Raw genomic sequence first — 21,177 nt, forward strand, 5'->3', positions numbered from 1 at the left:
ATAACTTCAGGATTTTGTTGTGTTGCACAAAAATTATTCCAATCTCCTGTTCCACTTTTATTTTGAAGCAAAGGAAACTCCTGTGCGTTGAAGAAGAAAATATGAATCTGGTATGCTTTCCTTGCTGTCGATTCTGGTATCTTTTACCATTTCATCATCATAATTTCAGAGAGTAATAATTTCAAGTACTGTGGAAGCCTTTGGAAATATAAAGAATTATAAAACTAGTTCCTACCCTCAAAGAGCTTACAGTCATTTGGGAGATAGAATACAAGTCAGAAAGAAAGCTTTTCTGACGGTAACACATAAACAGTATAAGTATAAAGACATGTTTTGCAGATTTTAAGGGAAGAAGATTCTTTTGGGAACAATTAAGAAAAGATATTGAAATGAGAGGAGAATTCCATTGATCCTTAAAGTGACAATCCATCATCAACTCAAGCTTACGTATCAATTAGAAGGGAAGCAAAGGATTACAACAGCAGCCACATGCTAACTGAGAAGCAGGGGTGCCTAAGCTAAACAGAAAAGGAGAGCTTATTAGCGATCCTTTGTTTCACTCACTCTTTCCAAACAAAAACAGCACACATCTCACTACCAAAAACAATACGCATTTCTTTAAATTATTGTCTTTCCCTTCTATAATTTTAGATTATTACACAAGAAAAAGAAATCAAAACAATGAATTTGAAATTTTGAGCTCTCAGGTTTGTACAGAGTTCTTATCACCGACCTCTCTATTTTCTGTTTGAGATACTGACTCAGATTCCTACATACTGTATACAGGATATCTGTATACTTTAAAATGCGTTTTTCCTTCTTTGTTCCTCTAAGGATACTGTAGATCTGTCTGAGTGAAAAAACGAGCACTGGTTTTCTCCCTTATGCTCTCACACAAGAATCAACAGACATAAGACTTCTGTGACTACATGTGGGGGATTTTTCCCCGCTATAAACAAGCAATCATTTCTGCAGTGGATATCACCTGGCTGTCCTCTAATTCCACACGTTGAGGGCTCAGTTCCCCAAATTATCCTAGACACCAGTCCCCCACGTTATTTGGACCTCCAGTATTTCTGCCTGACCAGCTTCAAGTTGGGACTCACACCACCTACTCTTTGGATTCACAGCTGGAGTGGCTCGCAGAACTCTGGGAAACATGTTTACTGAGGATATTATAGAGGATATTATAGAGGATATTACAAAGGATACAGATGAAGGGATGAGTAGGGCGAGGTACGGAAGGGTCACAGAGCTTCCATGCCCTCTCTGGGCACTCCACCCTCCAGGAACTTCCCCACCTGTTCAGCTATCAGGAAGCTCTCAGAACCTAGTTCTTTTAGGTTTTTAAGACGGCTTCATTAGGTAGGCATGATTGGTGAAACCGTTGGCCACTAGTGATTACTTTAACCTTCAGACTCTCACCCGTCCCTGGAGGTTGTAGGGAGGGGCTAAAAGCCCCACTCCTCTAATTATGTATTGGTCATTCTGGTGACCAGCCACATTCTGAAGTTATTTTGGGGTTGCCATCCACCATTCAACTCATTAGCATACAAAAAGACATCCCTTTGGCGATTCTAGGTCTTTCAGAAGTTGTATGTTAGGAAATGGGGACTAACATCAAATATGTATTTCATAATATCACAATCTGCAAGTCAGTTTCTTAAGAAATCATTGCTGATCTTTACAGAGAAATGCACTGCTATAACAAAAGCACAAAACCCAAATGCTTGAGAACCATGAGTAAAGAAATAAGATTTTTCTTGTGACAAGCAATGTTCCAACCACTTTAACACTCCATTATCCCTGTGCAGAAACATGTTTCCCCTTCCATTATTAAATCATCTGATGTACTTTTCAATGATTTTCTACAGACATCTTATTTAGTAAGGGTATTAAGCCTTAGGCTTTCCCTCCAGTCTTACCTAGAACCTGAAACTGCATTAGAGATGTGTCAAAGTTGCCAAATCCCTAGCTGAACTGTCAAGTGCTTTTGCATTTTAGAAAGACCACAGCATTGGCTGGGTGCGGTGGCTCACACCTGCAATCCCAGCACTTTGGGAGGCTGAGGCAGGCAGATCACTTGAGGTTAGGAGTTCGAGACCAGCTGACCAACATGATGAAACCCCGTCTCTACTAAAAATACAAAAAAAATTAGCTGGGTATGGTAGTGCACACCTGTAATCCCAGCTACTAGGGAGGCTGAGGCAGGAGAATCATGTGAACCTGGGAGGTGGAGCGAGCAAGTGAGCCAAGACTGAGTCATTGTACTCCAGCCTGGGTGACAGAGCGAGACTCCACCTCAAAAAAAAAAAAAAAAAAAGGGAAGACAGATCACAGCACTGTGTAGAGTGTATACAGTGTTTCATGAATGAATGGAAAAATCTCTCTTAAAATATATCAGCCTCCTATGAGATAAAGCTGAATGTCAACTCAATATACTAACTGGAAGTGAACAAATTACCCCACTGAAGGTCTATTAATTTTGGTAAATATATCTAGAATTATATGGATATAACCTCATGATTTATCTCCATCAAGAAACATTGAAGTAACAGCCTTCCATGTCTTCTAAGATGCCACTTTTACACTGAACATCAATAGAAGAGCAATGCCCACTTCTAATTGCTGGAGGAAAAGAATACATTCTGACCACAGTGAGAGTAAGCAGAACACATTATACATATGACAGAGTTGGGGGAAAAGACAACACTTTATTAGACAACTTTTCCATTATTATCATTACTTGTTCTTTACTTTGCTTAGCAGTATAGACATATATAACTTCATTTGCATTCAGATTACTTACATATTTAATATGTAACAAAATGATTTAATAAACTGCATCATCAATATATTTTATCTCAATAGATAACACATTTTAAAGTGTAGCACAACTACACTCATTTTCAAAGATGAAGCTGCTCTGTTGCTATTAATGAGGGAAGAGAAACATGATAAATACTGTTTTCCATTTTGTACATATTCTGGGAGAACAGTCTGGTGCAAAGAACACCAGACTTGGAGGAAGGTGAGGTGAGTTCCAGTCCTGCTTTCATTGAAAAGTTATGTCACTTTGGGATAGCCACTCACTGTTCTAGGCTTCAGTTCTTCAGTTGTTAGAAGGGGTTAAATGTACTGTCTACTTGCAGGGTTCTGGAGAGGTCAAATGGAATGAAAGATAACAAAGGGTTCTGCAAAATGCAATGTATCAGGCACCTACATGGTACTGTCATAATGGCAGTCCTGTGCTTATGATTTGCAAGTACTTTTTTCACAGGCTGCCATTTGGTCCTCATTTACTCCATGGTCTGACTCTCTTTTTTACTTTTGGATTGGAATCTCCACCTATTTGTATATTTATATTCTTTAGTATGAGAGTAATTTTGCTATGAAACAAACAACATTACTTTTTTTTACACTGTACTATTTTTTAAAAACTGATAAATAATAATTATACATACTCATGGGGCACACAGTGATGTTGTGATACTTGTAATGTATAGTGATTGGATCAGGGTTATCAGCATATCCATCATCTCAAACATTTATCATTTCTTCCTATTCAGAATACTCAATATCCTCCACCTTTTTTTTTTTTTGAGATGGAGTCTTGCTGTGTCGCCCAGGCTGGAGTGCAGTGGCACGATCTCGACTCACTGCAAGCTCCGTTTCCTGGGTTCACGCCATTCTCCTGCCTCAGCCTCCTGAATAGCTGGGACTACACGCACCTGCCACCACACCCAGCTAATTTTTTTGTGTTTTCAGTGGGGATGGGGTTTCACTGTGTTAGCCAGGATGGTCTTGATCTCCTGACCTCATGATCTCCCTGCCTTGGCCTCCCAAGGTGCTGGGATTACAGACGTGAGCCACCATGCCCAGCCTCAATATCCTCCATCTAATAGTGGCAGGAGACAGACAAATTCCTAGGCAGATAGGGATGGGTCCCCAGTGAAACCCCACCTTCAAACCAAAGAAAAACTAAAGCCTGAATCCATGCAGCCAGTTTCGAGTAAAGTCCCCGACCAGAGTGAGAACTTCCTCGATGCCTCTTAGACAATAAAATGGTGCTTTTTCCAGGCCGCCATGGACCAATCAACATGCACTCCCCCATTCTGAGCCCATAAAAACCCCAGACTCAGCTACATGTGGGGATTCCCTGCCTTTGGGTAGGGGCTGCACACTTCAGGTCCCCTCTCCGCTGAGAGCTATTCTGTTGCTAAATAAAACTCTTCTTCACCTTGCTCAATCTCTGGTTGCCCACTGTAACACCCACTTTAGGGCCCTGCAGTTGCTGGTGTCTCCAAATTTTTCAGGCACCACCGTGCTCCCCTCATCCAAACTCTGGCACCTAAGTCAGAAGCTGCTTGTGGTACGCCTGGTTGTGCCTCAGCCTTGCATGGAGTCGGTGCCTGGAGTAGCTGCCCTGCACTCACTTGCTCATACACCCCTCATCACGCTGTGCCTGGCTTGCCCACAGTGGGTGTGAGACTAGGGCTGGTAGCGTGAGCCAAGCACAACCTGCCAGGTCGCATGGGCAGAGCCAGCCCAGCGGTTGTAAGTGAAACTTGAGCAGAGGCCCCACCAGCAGTGGAGGTCTCTAGCTGGTGAAGTGGCACTGAAAAAATCCTGTGTCGATTTCCAGTCAATTCCAGTTATTTGAAACTATATATTATTGTTAACGGCAGCCATCCTGTCAACTGCAGTGCTATGGAAGACTAGAAATTATTCCTAGTTAGCTGCAATTTTGTATCCTTTGACTGCAGCATTTTTTTACTGTGGTGTTCTTACCGATCTGCACTGTTTCCCTGCAATCGAAAATTCAACGAACTCACTAGGGGCTCTATTGCAGCCATCTCTTTACCTTTTCTTTTCCAAGTTGATTTCTGGAATTATTGTGTACTAATTTCAATGACTTAAGGGTAGAAGGTTTAGAAACAGATTTCCTAGTTCAACTCTCAGCTCCACTGTTTGCTAGCCATGAGGCAGGAATAAGTTAGTCCTTCTCTAGGCATTCCTTGACTTACTAAAAAATGTATTTTTACAAGGATTTTGAGGATTAAGGAGATAATCCATATAAAATGCTCAGTATAGTGCCTAGCACACAGCATGCATTTAGTTAACATTAATAATAGTGTAGTAGTAGTAGGAACACTAGTAGTAACTACTGCTACCACAACTACCAAAACCACTGAAGCAGTTAACCCACAGCTGTTGACAAGGAGACTTTCTCCCATTTTCTGCTTGAATTCCAACCAAAAGTGTCATGTGGTAGCAAGTAGCCTTTCATGGATGACTACCATTGCTTTGGCTTTCATGTTTAATATTTAATGTTAAAATTGCCATATTTATAAAGGTAAAAACTGACCATGAAGCAGTATGTAATGACGACTGCATGTTCCTATCTTTATTCATGTAAAGCAATGGTTCTCAACTGAGGCAATTTTAGTCCCCTGAGAACATCTGGCAATGTCTGCAGACATTTTTGATTGTCGCAACTGGGAGGTGGTTACTATGAACTAGTGAGAAGAGGTCAGCGATACTGCTAAACAACCGACAATGCACAAGACAGTTCTTCACAGAAAGAATTATCTGGCTCAAAATGGTGACAGTGCCAAGGCTGAAAAATTCTGACATAAAGGGTGTCCAAGGATCTGGTTTTGCCATTCTTAACTCTTTCTTCATGACACTTATCTACTTTCTTCCTTGAGTTCTGTTCCTACATTTCCAACCACTTCGTTGTCTCTGTTTTTTGCTTTTTAAAAAATAATTTTAATATAGAGATGAGGTCTTGCTCTGTCATTCAGGCTGGAGTGCAGTGGTGCAATCATAGCTCACTGCAGCCTCAAACTCTTGGGCTCAAGCAATCCTCCTGCTTCAGCCTCCTGAGTAGCTGGGAGACATGTCTCTATTCTAAAATAATTTTTTTTCCTGCCCCAAATTAGTTACTTCTTTTGTCTTTTCTATTTCTCTCTCTTTTAAAAAAATTTTTTTGAGATGGAGTCTTGCTCTGTTGCCCAGGCTGGAATGCAGTGGCATGATCTCACTGCAACCTCTGCCTCCCAGGTTCAAGCGATTCTTCTGCCTCAGTCTCCCAAGTGGCTGGGATTACAGGCAAGTGCCACCACACCTAGCTAATTTTTGTATTTTTAGAAGAGATGGGGTTTCACCAGCTGGCCAGCCTGGTCTTGAACTCCCAACCTCCAATGATCTGCCTGCCTCAGCCCCCCTATGTGCTGGAATTACAGGTGTGAGCTACTGTGCCTGGCCTCTATTTCTCTTATTGCTCACCAGAACAAAACGTAAGTAAGCATTGTGTTAATGGTCATCCTGTATTCTCATATCTAACCCTTCTTGTCTATTCTCAACATTTCCTTCTTTAATCATTCATCTCTTTCCCACGTTATTATAAATTCCTCCTAAATTTATTATAAACTTTAATCTCTCCACCTCCAGATGTTGCATGCTAACCTATCTGATATATAGTGGCCAATTTAATTGTAATAATGAAGGTTCTATTCATCTCATTCTCAGTCCTAAAACAACAGCTTCTCAGTAGATTTTTAAGAGATCAAATTACTTAGTTTAGAGATCAAAGCTCTTGCTGATCTTGCATAAACCAATTTTTCTAGTCTTACATTCCATTATCTCTTTTATGTTCTGGCCTAAACCAGCCACTTTCCACCATCTGGATGTGTCCTGTGTCTCCTGTGCAATTCCTTGCCTGCCTTTTCCTCTTTCTTTCTCACTTTCAAATCACTAAAATCCTTTAATTCATACTAGCCATGTTGAATACCACATCTTTTTTTTTTTTTTTTTTTTCCCTTTTGAGACAGAGTTTTGCTCTTGTCGCCCAGGCTGGAGTGCAGTGGTGCGATCTCAGCTCACGGCAACTTCCCCCTCCTGGATGCAAGTAATTCTGCTGCCTCGGCCTCCTGAATAACTATGACTACAGGCATGCACCACTATACCAGGCTAATTTTGTACTTTCAGTAGAGAAGGGTTTTCACCATGTTGGCAAGGCTGGTCTTGAACTCTTGACCTCAGGTGATCTGGCCGCCTCAGTCTCCCAAAGTGATGGGATTACAGGTGTGAGCCACCACTCCCGGCCTAAATACCACATTTTTCTTGAGGCCTTCACTGATAATTCTGCAATCAAATAGAAGCAACTGCTCTTTGAATTCCTGTAGCATAATGTATATCTCATCATACCAGCCAGGGTCATCCATACTCACATCCCAGCTCCTAGTCTACAAGCCCTATTCACTTCTGTATCTGCCAGAGCACTACCATGGGGCTGTATAGATAACTGACTGATATGTAAAAAGATTTGTTGCAGCTTTCATTCTTCCACTGGCTAATGTGGTTTTATAGGCTTTGAGGTTTCTTTGGCCAATTAGTATGCGACTGCAAAGTCTCTGTTCAATCTTTAATTGAAAATGATCATTCATTTTATGAAAACCACACTTTACCTATACTAGTTAATTCTGAATCTACTAATGATTAACTATTGTCACTGTGGAAACTGAGAAAGATTATCTCCTTGACCAAACTTTGGTTAGGCTCCTCTGAGAACTCTGCTTAACTTATCCTTACCACTGCCCAAGTAATTTCCCTTCCATTGACCCCCATCTTGCTCACTGGTTAAAACATCCTGATTTTCCTTGTTGTATTTGGAGGTGAGTCCAATCTCTTCCCCCTACTGCAAAACCCCACTGTACGAGCCCTCTCAAAGAAAATCTGCCTTACGATCTTTAACAAGAGTTTAAAAATACTTTTTTTTTTTAAAGTTACTTACTGACCCGGTCACTTTATAAGAACAGTCCTTAGTCCCCATTTCCTAACAGTGAATTTATTAGTTTTCTTTAAAGAAAACAATAATAAAAGACCCAACCAAAATCTGTTCTCTTCATCAAGAATCTTCTCCTATTGAGTTGCTTCACTCCATTACGTTTAATTCAGCCTAGACTGAAAGAACCTCATATACTTAAGGGTGCTTCATTATGTTCTATAGATATCCTACCTATTTATAATGAGGCTTCCCCCGACCCCCAGATACAAGTTAATCAAATACACCTCTCATTTTCTAATACTACAAGATTCATTTGTGGTAGCAATGAAAGACCACTTGCAAACAAACTTCCCCCAGCAGTGGGGACTTAATGTATGGCAGTCATAAAAATATAGCAACCATATTTCTATCATCAGAAAAACAAATATAACTACATTTTTTAAAAAAGTAGTACATTAGTCTTTTTTGATTTAGATGTCTTACTTTCCCTTGCCCCATTTAAAAAAAAAAAAAAAAAAGAATCAAATTGCTGAGCTTAGAAGTAGTCGGAAGCTCTGATCTCGTCTAAACAAAGCAACCCCCCATTGTAGTTTCCTTCCATGAAGAGATCTGAGTCATGACCAGCATCACCTACCACATTATGAGGCATGGCTAATAATGAGTCTCCTTCCATAAGTTTGTGCTTTACATTTCAAAAATTTGCTTATTTTTTATCAGCATTTTAATAAAATTTATAAAAGGTTACGGGTTTAATTTGGATTGAATAAAATACAATCAGGAGTTGCAGATGGGAAATAAACAGACCTAAAATTAAAATTCAATAAATGCCTACTGCATGTCAGGCATGATCTTCAAAAAGATCCTGCGAAGCACAGGCTCTTACGCCAATTTTGTGTGTGTGGAAAGTGGGGTTCGATACTTCGCCAATACTTCACGAATATCACTGTGATGGCCAGTTTTGTCTGGTAATTAACCCATCATATAACTCACATCAAGCTAAAAGTGAAATAAAATCATGACATCAGTTTGGGAATCTTCTACTTAACAATTAAACAAAACAAAACAAAACCCTATTGGGAAAGATTTCTTAATCCTAGTCAACCTGGCAGTAAGTTTGGTGTTTGTTGTCTTATTTCTTTACATAAGCCTAAAGGCAAAGGGGAAAAATTAGTCTTTCTAAAATAGTTTTTTTCATAAACCATCATGCTGACAAATTAAGTGACAGTAACCTCTCTCAACAGCTGACAGCATAGCAGGGGTCCTGTTAACATGCACATTAGGGCAGCCTGATTGGTTTAATTGGCAGTCATGCCTAAAAACCTGCAGAGGAATTGATGCTGAATGAATCACTTCCTCCAGCAATATTCAGTAGTTTTGAATGCAGCAATGCAACCAAAGGCTCTTAAAGTTTTCTATTTATTGTTGAAATCAACCAAGTGATTATTTTCATTTTATTTTCTAAAATTGTGTGCTTTTACTGAAAGCCATCATTTTAAAATGCTTCAAACAAAAGATTTCTTACCAAATTTTCCCATATCTCAAACTGGAAGGTACTAGAGGTGGCATTCAATGTCGTCAGGAATAAATCTACAAGGAAAAATAATAAAAAAAGTTTTGTAGTCTTACTGATGTGTACATTTAAAAACAGAAAAAAACTGCAATACATTAAAATAATACAATTCTACTTAAACATATTTTAAATTATATTTTAACAAGTTTCATCCCATCAAATAAAATAACATAAAAGCGGATGACCCTGTATTAAAGAAAATGTATTTAACAAGGATATTTGGTATTAGTCCTTCAAAAGCATTCCTTATTTTCAAGAATAGTTATGTGTAGCACTTTTTAAAATCGTATGCTTTTCAATCTTTTTTATTCCAGAGTGTACTATATTTTTTAAAACAGATATTCTGATCGCAATCATATTTGCTTTCTCACCCTGAAAGCAACACTTACCTATATATTATAGTTTTCAGCATTATTTTAAATCACAGTATTTCACCATCCAAAAGTTTTTGCACTCATGTTAAATGAACAATAAACTATGTTTCAAATTTTCAGTAATAGAATTGTCTTCATAAATTCCAGCTAACAAAAGGTTGTTTTATTGAAAAGTACAATAATTTTAATAAAATTTCTTTGGGGAAAAAAAAAAAAACAGGTTCACAGTCAAATCAAACATCCTGTTATTGCAAAGGCCTATTACTGCAAATAAATCTATTCTAGTAGCAGCATTTATTTATTTATTTATTTTATTTTTTATTTGAGACAGAGTCTTGCTCTGTCACCCAGGCTGGAGTGCAGTGGCGCGATCTCGGCTTACTGCAAGCTCAGCCTCCCGCGTTCAAGCCATTCTCCTGCCTCAGCCTCCCAAGTAGCTGGGACTACAGGCGCCCATCACCACACCCAGCTAATTTTTTGTATTTTTAGTAGCGACAGGGTTTCACCGTGTTAGCCAGGATGGTTTTGATCTCCTGACCTCGTGATCTGCCTGTCTCGGCCTCCCAAAATGCTGGGATTACAGGCGTGAGCCACCGCACCTGGCCAGCAGCATTTACTATGTTTGCATCATGGCAATTTTACTTAGTGAATATATAAGGTATTAAAATGATGAGGTGGCTTATAGGAATATTAAAATAACAGTACTATTTTATGCTTTAAAACACAAATTACTGGCCAGGTGCGGTGGCTCATGCCTATAATCCCAGCACTTTGGGAAGCCAAGGCAAGAGATCAAGACCAACCTGGCCAACAGAGTGAAACCCCGTCTCTACTACAAATACAAAAATTAGCTGGGTGTGATGGTGCACGCCTATAGTCTCAGCTACTTGGGAGGCTGAGGCAAGAGAATCACTTGGACCCAGGAGGCGGAGGTTGCAGTGAGCCGAGATTCTGATCTCCAGCCTGGCGACACAGGCAGACTCCGTCTCAACAACAACAACAACAACAACAACAACAACAACAAATTATTCCAGAGTGATGTGAAGGCCATAACTACTGAAAAAAAAAAAAAAAAGTTTTTTTTTCCTTTATTAGATATGCTCAGAAAACGATCATTCACATTTTAATGTGTTTTCTGTAAGGGTGTCATATGAATTTGATGAAGCTAATTTATCTAATACTTGTAATAATAAAGATTTTCATGGAATCACCCAAAAGCTAAGGAATTTATTTTTATAATTAGTTGAACTCAAAACTCCTCATTCCAAGTGGAACCATTCTTTTGTCCATGTATCAAATAGCTCTGTATTTACTTCCACAACAAGGAAAATGCTTTGCCTGTGGATATACAAATGTAGTTCTCTATGAACGTGATTTGTTTACTGTTACTGATGCATTCCCAATGATGTGTTACTTCCAAAGTCATTTGACATCATTCCTTTTCTTTCAAGATGAAGGGCAAATTCCTCAGTTGTTATGTGAAGGCCACCTTACCTACCTTTCCAGCCTCAAGTTTGTGCTACTCCCTCACAAGAAGATTGTGTTCAGACAGAGCGAAGTAGTCACCAGATTTTATCATGTTTTCTGACATCTGTTTGCCTCTGTACATGTCATTCCTTGTCTCTGTAGTGCCTTTCCACCTCACAGCCACCTGGTGAATGGATTCTTCAAAACTGTCTGAAATGTCCTCTTCCTTCCAGAGTTCCTTCCTCTCCCTAGACTAATAGCTTTCCCACCACTGTTATTCTCCTGTGCTACCTCTGTCATGGCGGTGATTACAACCTACCATGGTATTCTGGCTTCACATCTGTCTGTTGGCTCCCTGAGGGTAGGAATCATGCCTAACGAATTTTTCTATCCCTGCTGTTTCTATGAGCCAGGAAATATAACATGTTCAAATGATTGTTGGATAATTATGGACAACATGCTATATGTATACCGTAGTTCTTGCAAATTTGCTTGGACATCTAAAAATAACTGCTCTATTATGTCTTTAAATGGAAAGTCTTGGAAAAAGAAGGGTCTATGTTAAAGTGTTTCATTAAAAATAATCACACTGACTACTGTAGTAAGTATCTTTAAAAGGTGTTACATTTTTATAGCATCTAAAAATGTGAATAATCAGCATAAGAAAGTGATTAGGGATTAACAGCCAAAGAAAGTTCTAGGAATCACTAAGGGAGGCATGAGTGCAAGTTCTGAGCTACTTGAAAGAAGTAAAACCCAGAAAAGGGGCAAGCATGCTACTATATTACAGGTGAATTTGTTCAAACTGAAAATATCCAACTTTTGAAACTCTTAACCCATTTGAAAATAGAATAAATGTGGAGACATGTTTTCAACAAGAAATCAAAGGCTTGGTGTCTTGATAAGGCAGTTAGCATCATGGGATTAGAAGAATGACTCTGTGACCATATATGGTTAGGATATGGTTAAGGGGGATAGTTAGAGCAAGTAGTGTAACTACCAGCAATTTATCGCCACTCCTTGAAAAACAATTAAAAAATTTTTTTTCCACTGGTGTTCTATTAGTCACAATCTATATTTGCATAAAGGTGAAAATTATGCCCTGTTCTTTCATGCATATTTAAATAATTTAGGAACTATAACACACAATGCTGATTGTATTGCCATGGCTTCACTAGCTATTCATTAAAACTTTGAAAAGTAGTAAAGCTAGATGAGGGATTGGAAGTATCTTGTAAAATAGATTTTTAAAAAAATCTCGTTTTACTATTCAATTATGTAAAGGGGCCATAGAAAAAATAAATGATTCATTACATGGAGAAACAAAAACAGAGAAAACTATTAGTAATTAAATATAAAGAATCATGCCTCAGACTTTGAATGAAATGGGAATGAAGAAACTCCTAGAAGAAAATTTTTAATCAATGAAACAATAAAGTTCTCACCCTCTCACATGGCTAAGAGTAATTCACAAAATAAAATTAAGGAAATGTACTGCAGAAACTGTCATGGATATGACATGCCACCCAGATGCCCTTGTGGGAATTAAGGATTTATTGTCTCAGCTCCTAGAAATATTTCTGGTAGACAATCCTAAGTGGTTAGCCCTCTTTGGAACAACTTTGGCTGAAAAGGAGCTACCTTGCAGAAGGTTGCATCCCTTTCTGGGCTAGCCTGCATCCAATCAATGGTCAATTTGGAGGTACAAAGGCTGGACTCACTCACCACCGCTCAGGACAACTCTACAAGGCAATTTCACATTCAGAGCTTCCCAGGGGTCACGTGAGGCTTTTACTGACACTGAATCGCAGCCCAACTCTGTTTCTGTCTCATGCCTTCCACTGGTTTTGACTATAAAATGAAACTTCATGCCCGTGAATCTCAAAGTCTGCTTCCCAAGAAACCCAACCAACAACAGTTGATACCAAAAGTGATCTGAGAAAACAGACACTAAGATGAGATTCTGGACCAGGCGTGGTGGCTCATACCTGTAATGCCTGCACTTTGGGAGGCCGAGGCGGGCAGATCACCTGAGGTCAGGAGTTTAAGACCAGCTTGGCCAACATGGTGAAACCCTGTCTCTACTAAAAAGACAAAAATTAGCCAGGCAGGCGTGGTGGTGTGCACCTGTAATCCCAGCTATTCAGGAGGCTGATGCAGAAGAATTGCTTGAACCCGGGAGGCGGAGGTTGCAGTGAGCTGAGATGGCACCACTGTACTCCAGATTGGGTGACAACGGCGAGACTCCGTCTCAAAAAATAAAAAAAAGATGAGATTCTGTAGTTGGATCACCTATCATGGGGCAGGCAATATGGGTTCCTTCACTGGGGATAAGGCAGAGACAGCCCCCAAATAAAACACCTTTTCCCCCACTTATGTTTTACTGTTGCTGTCTTGTGACAGTATTCTGGTGAGAGGAAATCCACTAGTGGGGGTGTGATACTTTTTTTTTTTTTTTTTTTTGAGAAATATGAGGCAAACACTAATGCTAAGGACAGGGCAATTAGACAGCTATTGCTAAGCTCAACTGAGGAAGCACAAGACAGATACAAAGGCTGAACATGACTGATCAGAAATTAAAACCTAAATGTGAAAGGAAGAGGGTCTCTTGGGTAGCAAATAGAAGAGAGGTTCTTACATCCTGCACCAAAAGGGCAAGGAGGACTTTGACCCCAGTAAGAGTAGAAGAAGAGAACCCAAGAAGGTTAAATTTTCAACCACAGCAGCTCTGCTATGCTAAGGTTAGGCCCTATAATGGAAACAAAATACATGATCCATGGAAAGGGAACATCTAGGTTGATGAAGCAGAAACTTTTGAGTCCTCAGATTCATGCAAAACTTCACAGTCTGTAGAAGTAGCCCACTCTTCGCTGTTAACAGCTAGTGTTCTTTCTTGTTTGATGATGATGATGGAGCAGTTTCTGCCCTCATTATGTGATTCACACCCCCATTCCTATGCTCTGCCCACCTTATCTCCTGACCACTAAGCCAAAAAGTAAGGTTAAATTACAGTGTAAACTTAGCCAGGAATGTGATGGACAGGTAGGAGAAAGGGACTGCACTCTGAATTAAGTCCAGGACCTAGTGGACATGTACTGGCAGGAGCCAGGAGAGTGTGCACGAGACTAAGTTCTGCATGTGTTTGATGAAGGCAGGGTTGGGGGTTGGAAGAACAGGGTTGGTATGGGGAGAGTACGGTGAGGTGTGGTTTGGTATAAAGAGTTGGTGGCATGGCGACTACATTGGACCCCTTTCACCCTGGACGTGGCAGCAATTCATTTACAGGGACCATATATATTTTGGATATGAGTTTGTCTTTCCTGTCTTAAAAACTAACTTTAAAAATGCTAATAGAAACAACATAATGATAGCTGACATCACTGATATTCACTTGAACAAATACTCCATAACAAAAGATCACATCATGATTTTGTGAAAAATTCAGGATTTAAACTCCAAACTCAATTAAGTTCTTTCCCATTAGATTCATTTAACAAGTAAAATAGTGAAAATATTAAATGCACATGTAGTTTATTCCTCAGAAACTACATAGACATAGACAAGTGTGTATAAAAACATTAAATGGTTTATGCTTCAATTATCTCCATTCATAGCTTGAAAGGAGTAAGCTACTGCATTTTAATCTTTGTCAACTGCAGAGCTCTCCGGTTACAGCTGGCACTAAAAGGAAGTCTCAGGAGTTTTAGAAACTTAAATTGGAAGTCTAAATGAACTAAATCATGTTAGAAAAACTCAAAACAAAGCTTAATGATTAATCATGAGCATGTAATATCCTTTTGATATACTATGGTATAAAAGAAGATGTTGAAAATTGTGATTTCAGGCACTATATCCTTCAGTGTGATGTCTCAAGTTTTAAGAAAAATATTCCAATGGAAATTAAAAAAAACTATTCATAATATTATTTTGAGTTCCTGCATGAAGAAATTCTCCTTGGGTAATAACAGTTACTATTCACAAAGGAGTAATATTACGGGTTATTTTGGAAAAACATAGTTAATAAAACATTCTCAGTATTTTCTGTAAGGTGAAATGTCTGGAGACATTTCCACAAAGAATGGCTCAAAGCAGTATCATAACTTATACTGTTTCTACGCTCAAGCTAGGAGGCTATGCCAACCTCACGTTTATATTTGTTCTATAGTACTATTCAGTTTCTCTTAGGTCCAGTTATATTAGTGGAAGGGCAGCATAACAATGTAGAATAAAAAATCTTTAAAATAAAACACCTTTCCTCCCACTTACTCATTAAAAAGTATACTGAAGGCCATATGACTGCTGAAATCACTAAGACAAACCAGTTCATGCCAGCTTTCACTCTTTGCAGCAACAGTTTAATTGCATTCTGTAGCTCAGAGGTCATCAATTGAAATGCTATAAGGCATAAGGCCTTAACTTAAGTAAGTTAAGAGGGCCTGGTACAAACAAGATGATCAAATAGTAAAAAGGCAAGGGCATACAAACTGAATACACATCTCAGGATAAGAGAGACAGTAGTAAGTGAGGGAACTGGATGAAGCAAAAGATATCATCACTGACCAGAGGGGACAGAATTAATTAGCTCCAGACAATTGTTGTTGTTACAGAAATATGATTTTTAATATGAAAAATCATACTTTTAAAATACTGAAACTTAATTCAAAATATTTGAAACACAGCATGGGTCAAAAAAACTCAAAACATGTCTCCAGGCTGATTTTGCTCACAAGTATTGGCTTGAAACCTCTGATAGAGATGATTGCATTAGTCATATTTTTGTTTGCAGAAGATCAACCCTATTTCCTATATTTCCCTATATCAAATAATTCTGCCAGATCATATTCTATAAAGATGCACTAATTTGGTAAGATGATATGAGAAACGTGCTTGAATTGTTCCCCATTCACAAGTCTACATTTCTAAGAATCATTTTAAAATTTCAACTTCTAAGTTCATTATCTTCTATCTAGACTTTCCTTCTCTTCATTTCCTGAAACACGGGGACCAAAATGAAGATTCACCATACTTAGCAGACAGCTCTGATGATCTCTAATTCAAGAAGGTAGACAACAAGATACAGAGAGACGCAGACACCACACTCTGGAATCCAAGCACACAAGGCTGAAAGCCACTAATGATAACAATGAACACACTCCTACCCTGTCTTCCCTCGTCAGTCAAATCATGATCAGAAGTATTTTTGTTCTAAGTGGGGGAAAACAAACAAACAAACAAACAAAAAACACTGGCTTTATTTATTTCAGATTATATATAAACTAAAAATTTTAGGCAAAACCAATAAATTCCAAGTAACAGGCTGCTGGCAGCAAATAATGATAGGAACCTGTTAACCGCACTGAAATGGAATGTCTATGGGGATTATAAATTTCACTTGATGAGGGTCATTAAGAGGATTATTAACAAATGAGGAGTAAATATTTTTTAATTACAACATTTTTATCATAGGAATTTATTTTTCATAACTTGTATGTTGAATTGTTAGGAGAAATGCAATCAAGACAATTACGGTAAGTTAATGGTCCCCAAAGACTTAGCAATATTTTGACTTCTGGTGTTAAATGTATGTATCAAGTGAAGTCACATATTTCCTCTACCCCTGTGAGGTCAGGACCTTAAGGAATTTCAGGGAGATTTTGTAGCTTTAATATTTTCAATATTGGAATGTTTATATGGGTTAACAAACATTAATTCAAACTTCAAACATAAGACTCTCCACTTGCTCAAAAAGTCCTCTATGTTCCAGAAGGTAAAGAAGTCAACAGAGATAATACTTAATGATGTAAAAAACGGGAGAACAGGACCTTGGCATCAATAATTGCTAAGATTTTCTGATTTCCCATCAACTTTCATTTATGTAAATTAACTTAAATGAAGGTTTTAAAATATAAATTTTAGAATTATATTTGCCCTGATGTGTTTTTCTTGGGGCAATGAAGTCAGTCTACAATAATTTGGTTTCTGCACTAAGGTTACTAACTTCCTTTCATCCCTTTCATTCCAAAATCCTGATGCTTTCTTATCTTGTCCACCTGTGCCTCATTACAGATTTATAAAGATATTACACTTTCTAGTTGCTCAACAGCTGCCTACACAAGCGTTACTATCCAAAAATGTTTATTTTATTTTATTTTTTAGCAGCTGAAACATGGCATGTTGGATTTCTGAGTATTTATTTCCTCTAAATGAAAAGACTTGGCCAGGTGTGGTGGCACACGCCTGTAATCCCAACACTTTGGGAGGCCAGGCTGACCAACATGGTGAAACCTCGTCTCTACTAAATACAAAAAATTAGCTGGGCATGGTAGCGCATGCCTGTAATCCCAGCTACTCTAGCTACTCGGGAGGCTGAGGCAGGAGAATTGCTTGAATCCAGGAGGCGGAGTGAGCCAACATCCATGTTGCAGTGACCCAACATCGCGCCACTGCACTCTAGCCTGGGCAATGAGAGTGAAGCTCCGTCTCAAAAGAAAAGAAAAAAGAAAAGACTGTATGTCAGTTTATGCTGATGTTAAAGGACTTCCAAAAATTACATTTTTTAATGCATTTCTGTCTCCTGAGAGAAACATTTTTGACAGAACTCTAAATTTTCACTACATGATGGACTCCTAGTCATGGGGTATGTGTTAGAAAAAAACTCTTAATTTTATTCACAAAAATTGTGGCCACTTAAAATCAAATTCAACTTGCAAGTGATTTATTTCTTAAGTGTCACAATTCAATCAAGGTGATAATGCTCCAAGAGTTATAAGTAGAAGTTGCTGGTCTCTCTAATAACTGCTACCTCAGACTGAACTGCAAAACACAATACAGGTGGTCAGCTAAGGTCAGCAGTTTATTTATCTTGTCAATCCAAGGGAAGGATGGTTAAAAATACAAAATTAGTTATTTAAAATGATTTAAACTCATTGTAACTGAAAATCAAACCTCTAACAGTAGGCACTGACGCTCCATCCAGTCTGGAAACCTGATTTGTGTACTGTCTTCTTTTTTTAACTATTCTTAGTTCACTTTCTACACACCAGAGAGGCATTTTCTGCTAGAATAACCCTGGTCTTAATGAAATAACCTCTCTCTAAGGTTTCTACACATTATTTCTGGAACATACTGGAAGAGAATTATTTTTCCTGAATCTACAGCACTGTAGTAATAAAATGCCTGAAGTAATACAGTATGATAACTTGGAAAAAGTAAAGCAAAATGTTACCTTTCTGGACTTCACTTACTTGCCTATAAAATGATGTGAAAGAATGATCTTAAAAATTTTTTTCCATGTCATATCCACCAATGGATTCAAACGTCTTTTAAATACCTCTGACTGCGTGACACTCAACTAGGTATTTGAGAGATAAACACAAATCATGGTAGGGCATGGTGGTTCACGCCTGTAATCTCAGCACTTTGGGAGGTCAAGGTGGGGGATCACCTGAGGTCAGGAGTTCGAGACCAGCCTGGTCAACATGGTGAGGTTACTGTCTCTACTACTCCTCTCTACTCCTTCCTTGAGGAGGCAGATGTTGACAAATACTATGTGGTAATGGCTCTGCTAGAATTATGAATACATACTATTGGAACAGCTGGCAGAGGTACTCTCTTGTTGGATGAATTTGAGGAGGGCTCACTGAGGAAGTGACATTTGCACTGGTCAGAAACTAAATGGGCAATTCGTTTTTAGAAGTTATTATATTCACATTAGTGAAATGCTAATATTACCAACACGTGACATTGTGTTTATAAAGGTTTGTATGTTTTAAGTAAGTTAAAATCAAACAATCAGATTATTAAGAAACTTCAGGTTAAAGTAATTTATTAAAATAATGAAGTATACTCACGGCCTCTAATTTGCTAAAAAAAAATTAAAGTTTATTAATGTAAAATACATACTAAATACATTTAACAATTATAAAAATTGCTCTTATATGCATTCTAGTTGTACACAATCTGAAGTTGGTAATTCTGAGAAGTAAATAATTTCCTTAGCGTATGGCATTTGATTAAAGTAGTCCCTAAACTTTATATGTGATACTATAAAAAAATTTCTCTTGAAGCAGAAACAAGTATAATAGTGATTAAACATGAAAATGAAATGTATATTAAAAATATTAAAGCTTCCTTTCAAAATCTACATGAAATAATTTTAAAAACAATGTTAACTCTGAAAGTCTATCTTCAATCATTCTAATGCAGCAAAGAGTAAACCTTACAGTGACTAATAACTTCTAACGAGCCATCTTTTTCCTCAGTTTCCTCTGCCTGTTGTAATAGCAGAATGCTATTTATAGGTCATGCTGAGTGCTCACTTCAATGAGAAGACTTCAACCTTTCTTTTTTAATGTTAAAGGGCCTTACATGAGAACCAAAACTTTGAGCTTTTAAAACTGAAGACTTAAAAACACTGCACTAAAAACAAGGAAAGGCTGTTAAGCTAGACAGGAAAGTTCTAATGCTGTTTTGTAAATTGATCTAACATGGCAGAATATTCCTTTGGAGCATACATGATAAAACCTTCATCCTAAAAAAGCCACAGCCAAAAACAGTGAACAAAATTCAAGGCCACTCACTTAAACAAAAAACCATCTGTTATCCGGCATTAGGACTGATGACTTTCAAGTCAGCAAATGCCTACCAATTGTAAAAATTCCCTTCTGGAATGACAGTGTGAGAAGCTCTACAGACCTGCTCTCCAGTAAAACAAGCATAACTGGGGGAAATTATTTTAAAAAAAATTTACAGTCTCTGGAAATTGTTCTGAGAGCATTCAACAAATGAAGAAACATTTATTCAAGAAAATATACTAAAATCAGACAAGAAGAGCGAGAGCCTGTGACTTCTGAACCACTACCTGATCTTTCTCTTCTCCTCTTAGCTCAGTGTGATGGAAACTCCGCGTCAGGAAGCTGCAGCCAAAAACACAGGGCTCCTGCTCCACCCAGCTACTAGTCAATGACTGTGGTAACTTCTTGTGGGGCAGGCCACCATTTGTAATCCTCCCCGCTATATGTTGTAGAGGCTAGATTCCAAGAGAGTGAGGCCAAGAGGCCGGGGACACCCCTTCTTCAACCCAGCCCCTACTCACAAAGGTGGAGGATCTATCTCTCGTGCAGCACACTAAGAATAGCAGGGGCCTAGCGACTCACACACCAGCCCTTTTGTAGGCCTTTGGTTCAATGCCGGAAAGGGAAGCAAAGATCAGAAGCTACCACTCCAGTGCAGTGCTGTGTGCCGAAAGCAGGGATGCCTCTCTGGGGAAAGCGTGTCACTATCCTCACTCTCACCTCTGGAGCCATGCTCAGGAATTTTGCCCAGAAGTGTCAGGCTGTAACAGGCAGCTACAAAGCTGTCCCCTGATATTTAAAACAGAGTGTGGGGAAGTTCAATCCTAAGGGTATATTCAAAACAAATGGAGGTCTGATGGAAAGCAACAGAGAAGGCAGTCAGCCTCATGAAAAAATCAAACTAAATCACAGACCAGGGCTTAACAGAGAGAACTAGGGAATGAAGAACTACAAATAACCTTCCTGAAGTCTGGACAAACCTACAACTCTAACCTACAGAACAAACCTGAAAAGGAATCCAAACGTAATTATATCAGACCATGGAGCAATTTATGTCCCCAAGGAATTGTCAAAACTGGAGCAATCAGCTGGCAATTACTGAAGTCTAACAGCTGAGTGTGATCCAGAAAGAGAAAAAGAGAGCCCTGCTAAAACCACTGTCATCCCAGGATGACAAGGAACGTCTCTAAAGCTGTAGCCTCTGAGGAGCAACATCAAAGGCTTCACACTACAGGGAAAATACTCTTCCCTGAAATAATGTAGCCCATCACTACACAAATGAACAAGCAAACAACAGTAACAAGCTTTGGGGAGTGGAGGGCAGTATCCAAAGTTGCTACAGTATATTACTGTAGAAAAGAATCTGGCTACATTTTTAAATATTTGTCTGTTGACAGCTTT

General features: G+C 38.7%; 1 protein-coding gene across 1 annotated transcript in view; it reads right to left on the reverse strand.

The window, feature by feature from the left end:
* Window positions 1-21,177, reverse strand: part of ITFG1 (integrin alpha FG-GAP repeat containing 1) — a 287,705-nt gene that overhangs the window by 189,012 nt on the left and 77,516 nt on the right. The window contains exon 7 of the mRNA XM_007992185.3: window positions 9,315-9,379. Within this exon, the coding sequence (XP_007990376.2) occupies window positions 9,315-9,379 (65 nt within the window). The remainder of the gene's footprint in view (window positions 1-9,314; window positions 9,380-21,177) is intronic.

This window comes from Chlorocebus sabaeus, chromosome 5, assembly GCF_047675955.1.
Source record: "Chlorocebus sabaeus isolate Y175 chromosome 5, mChlSab1.0.hap1, whole genome shotgun sequence".
Taxonomy (NCBI): domain Eukaryota; kingdom Metazoa; phylum Chordata; class Mammalia; order Primates; family Cercopithecidae; genus Chlorocebus; species Chlorocebus sabaeus.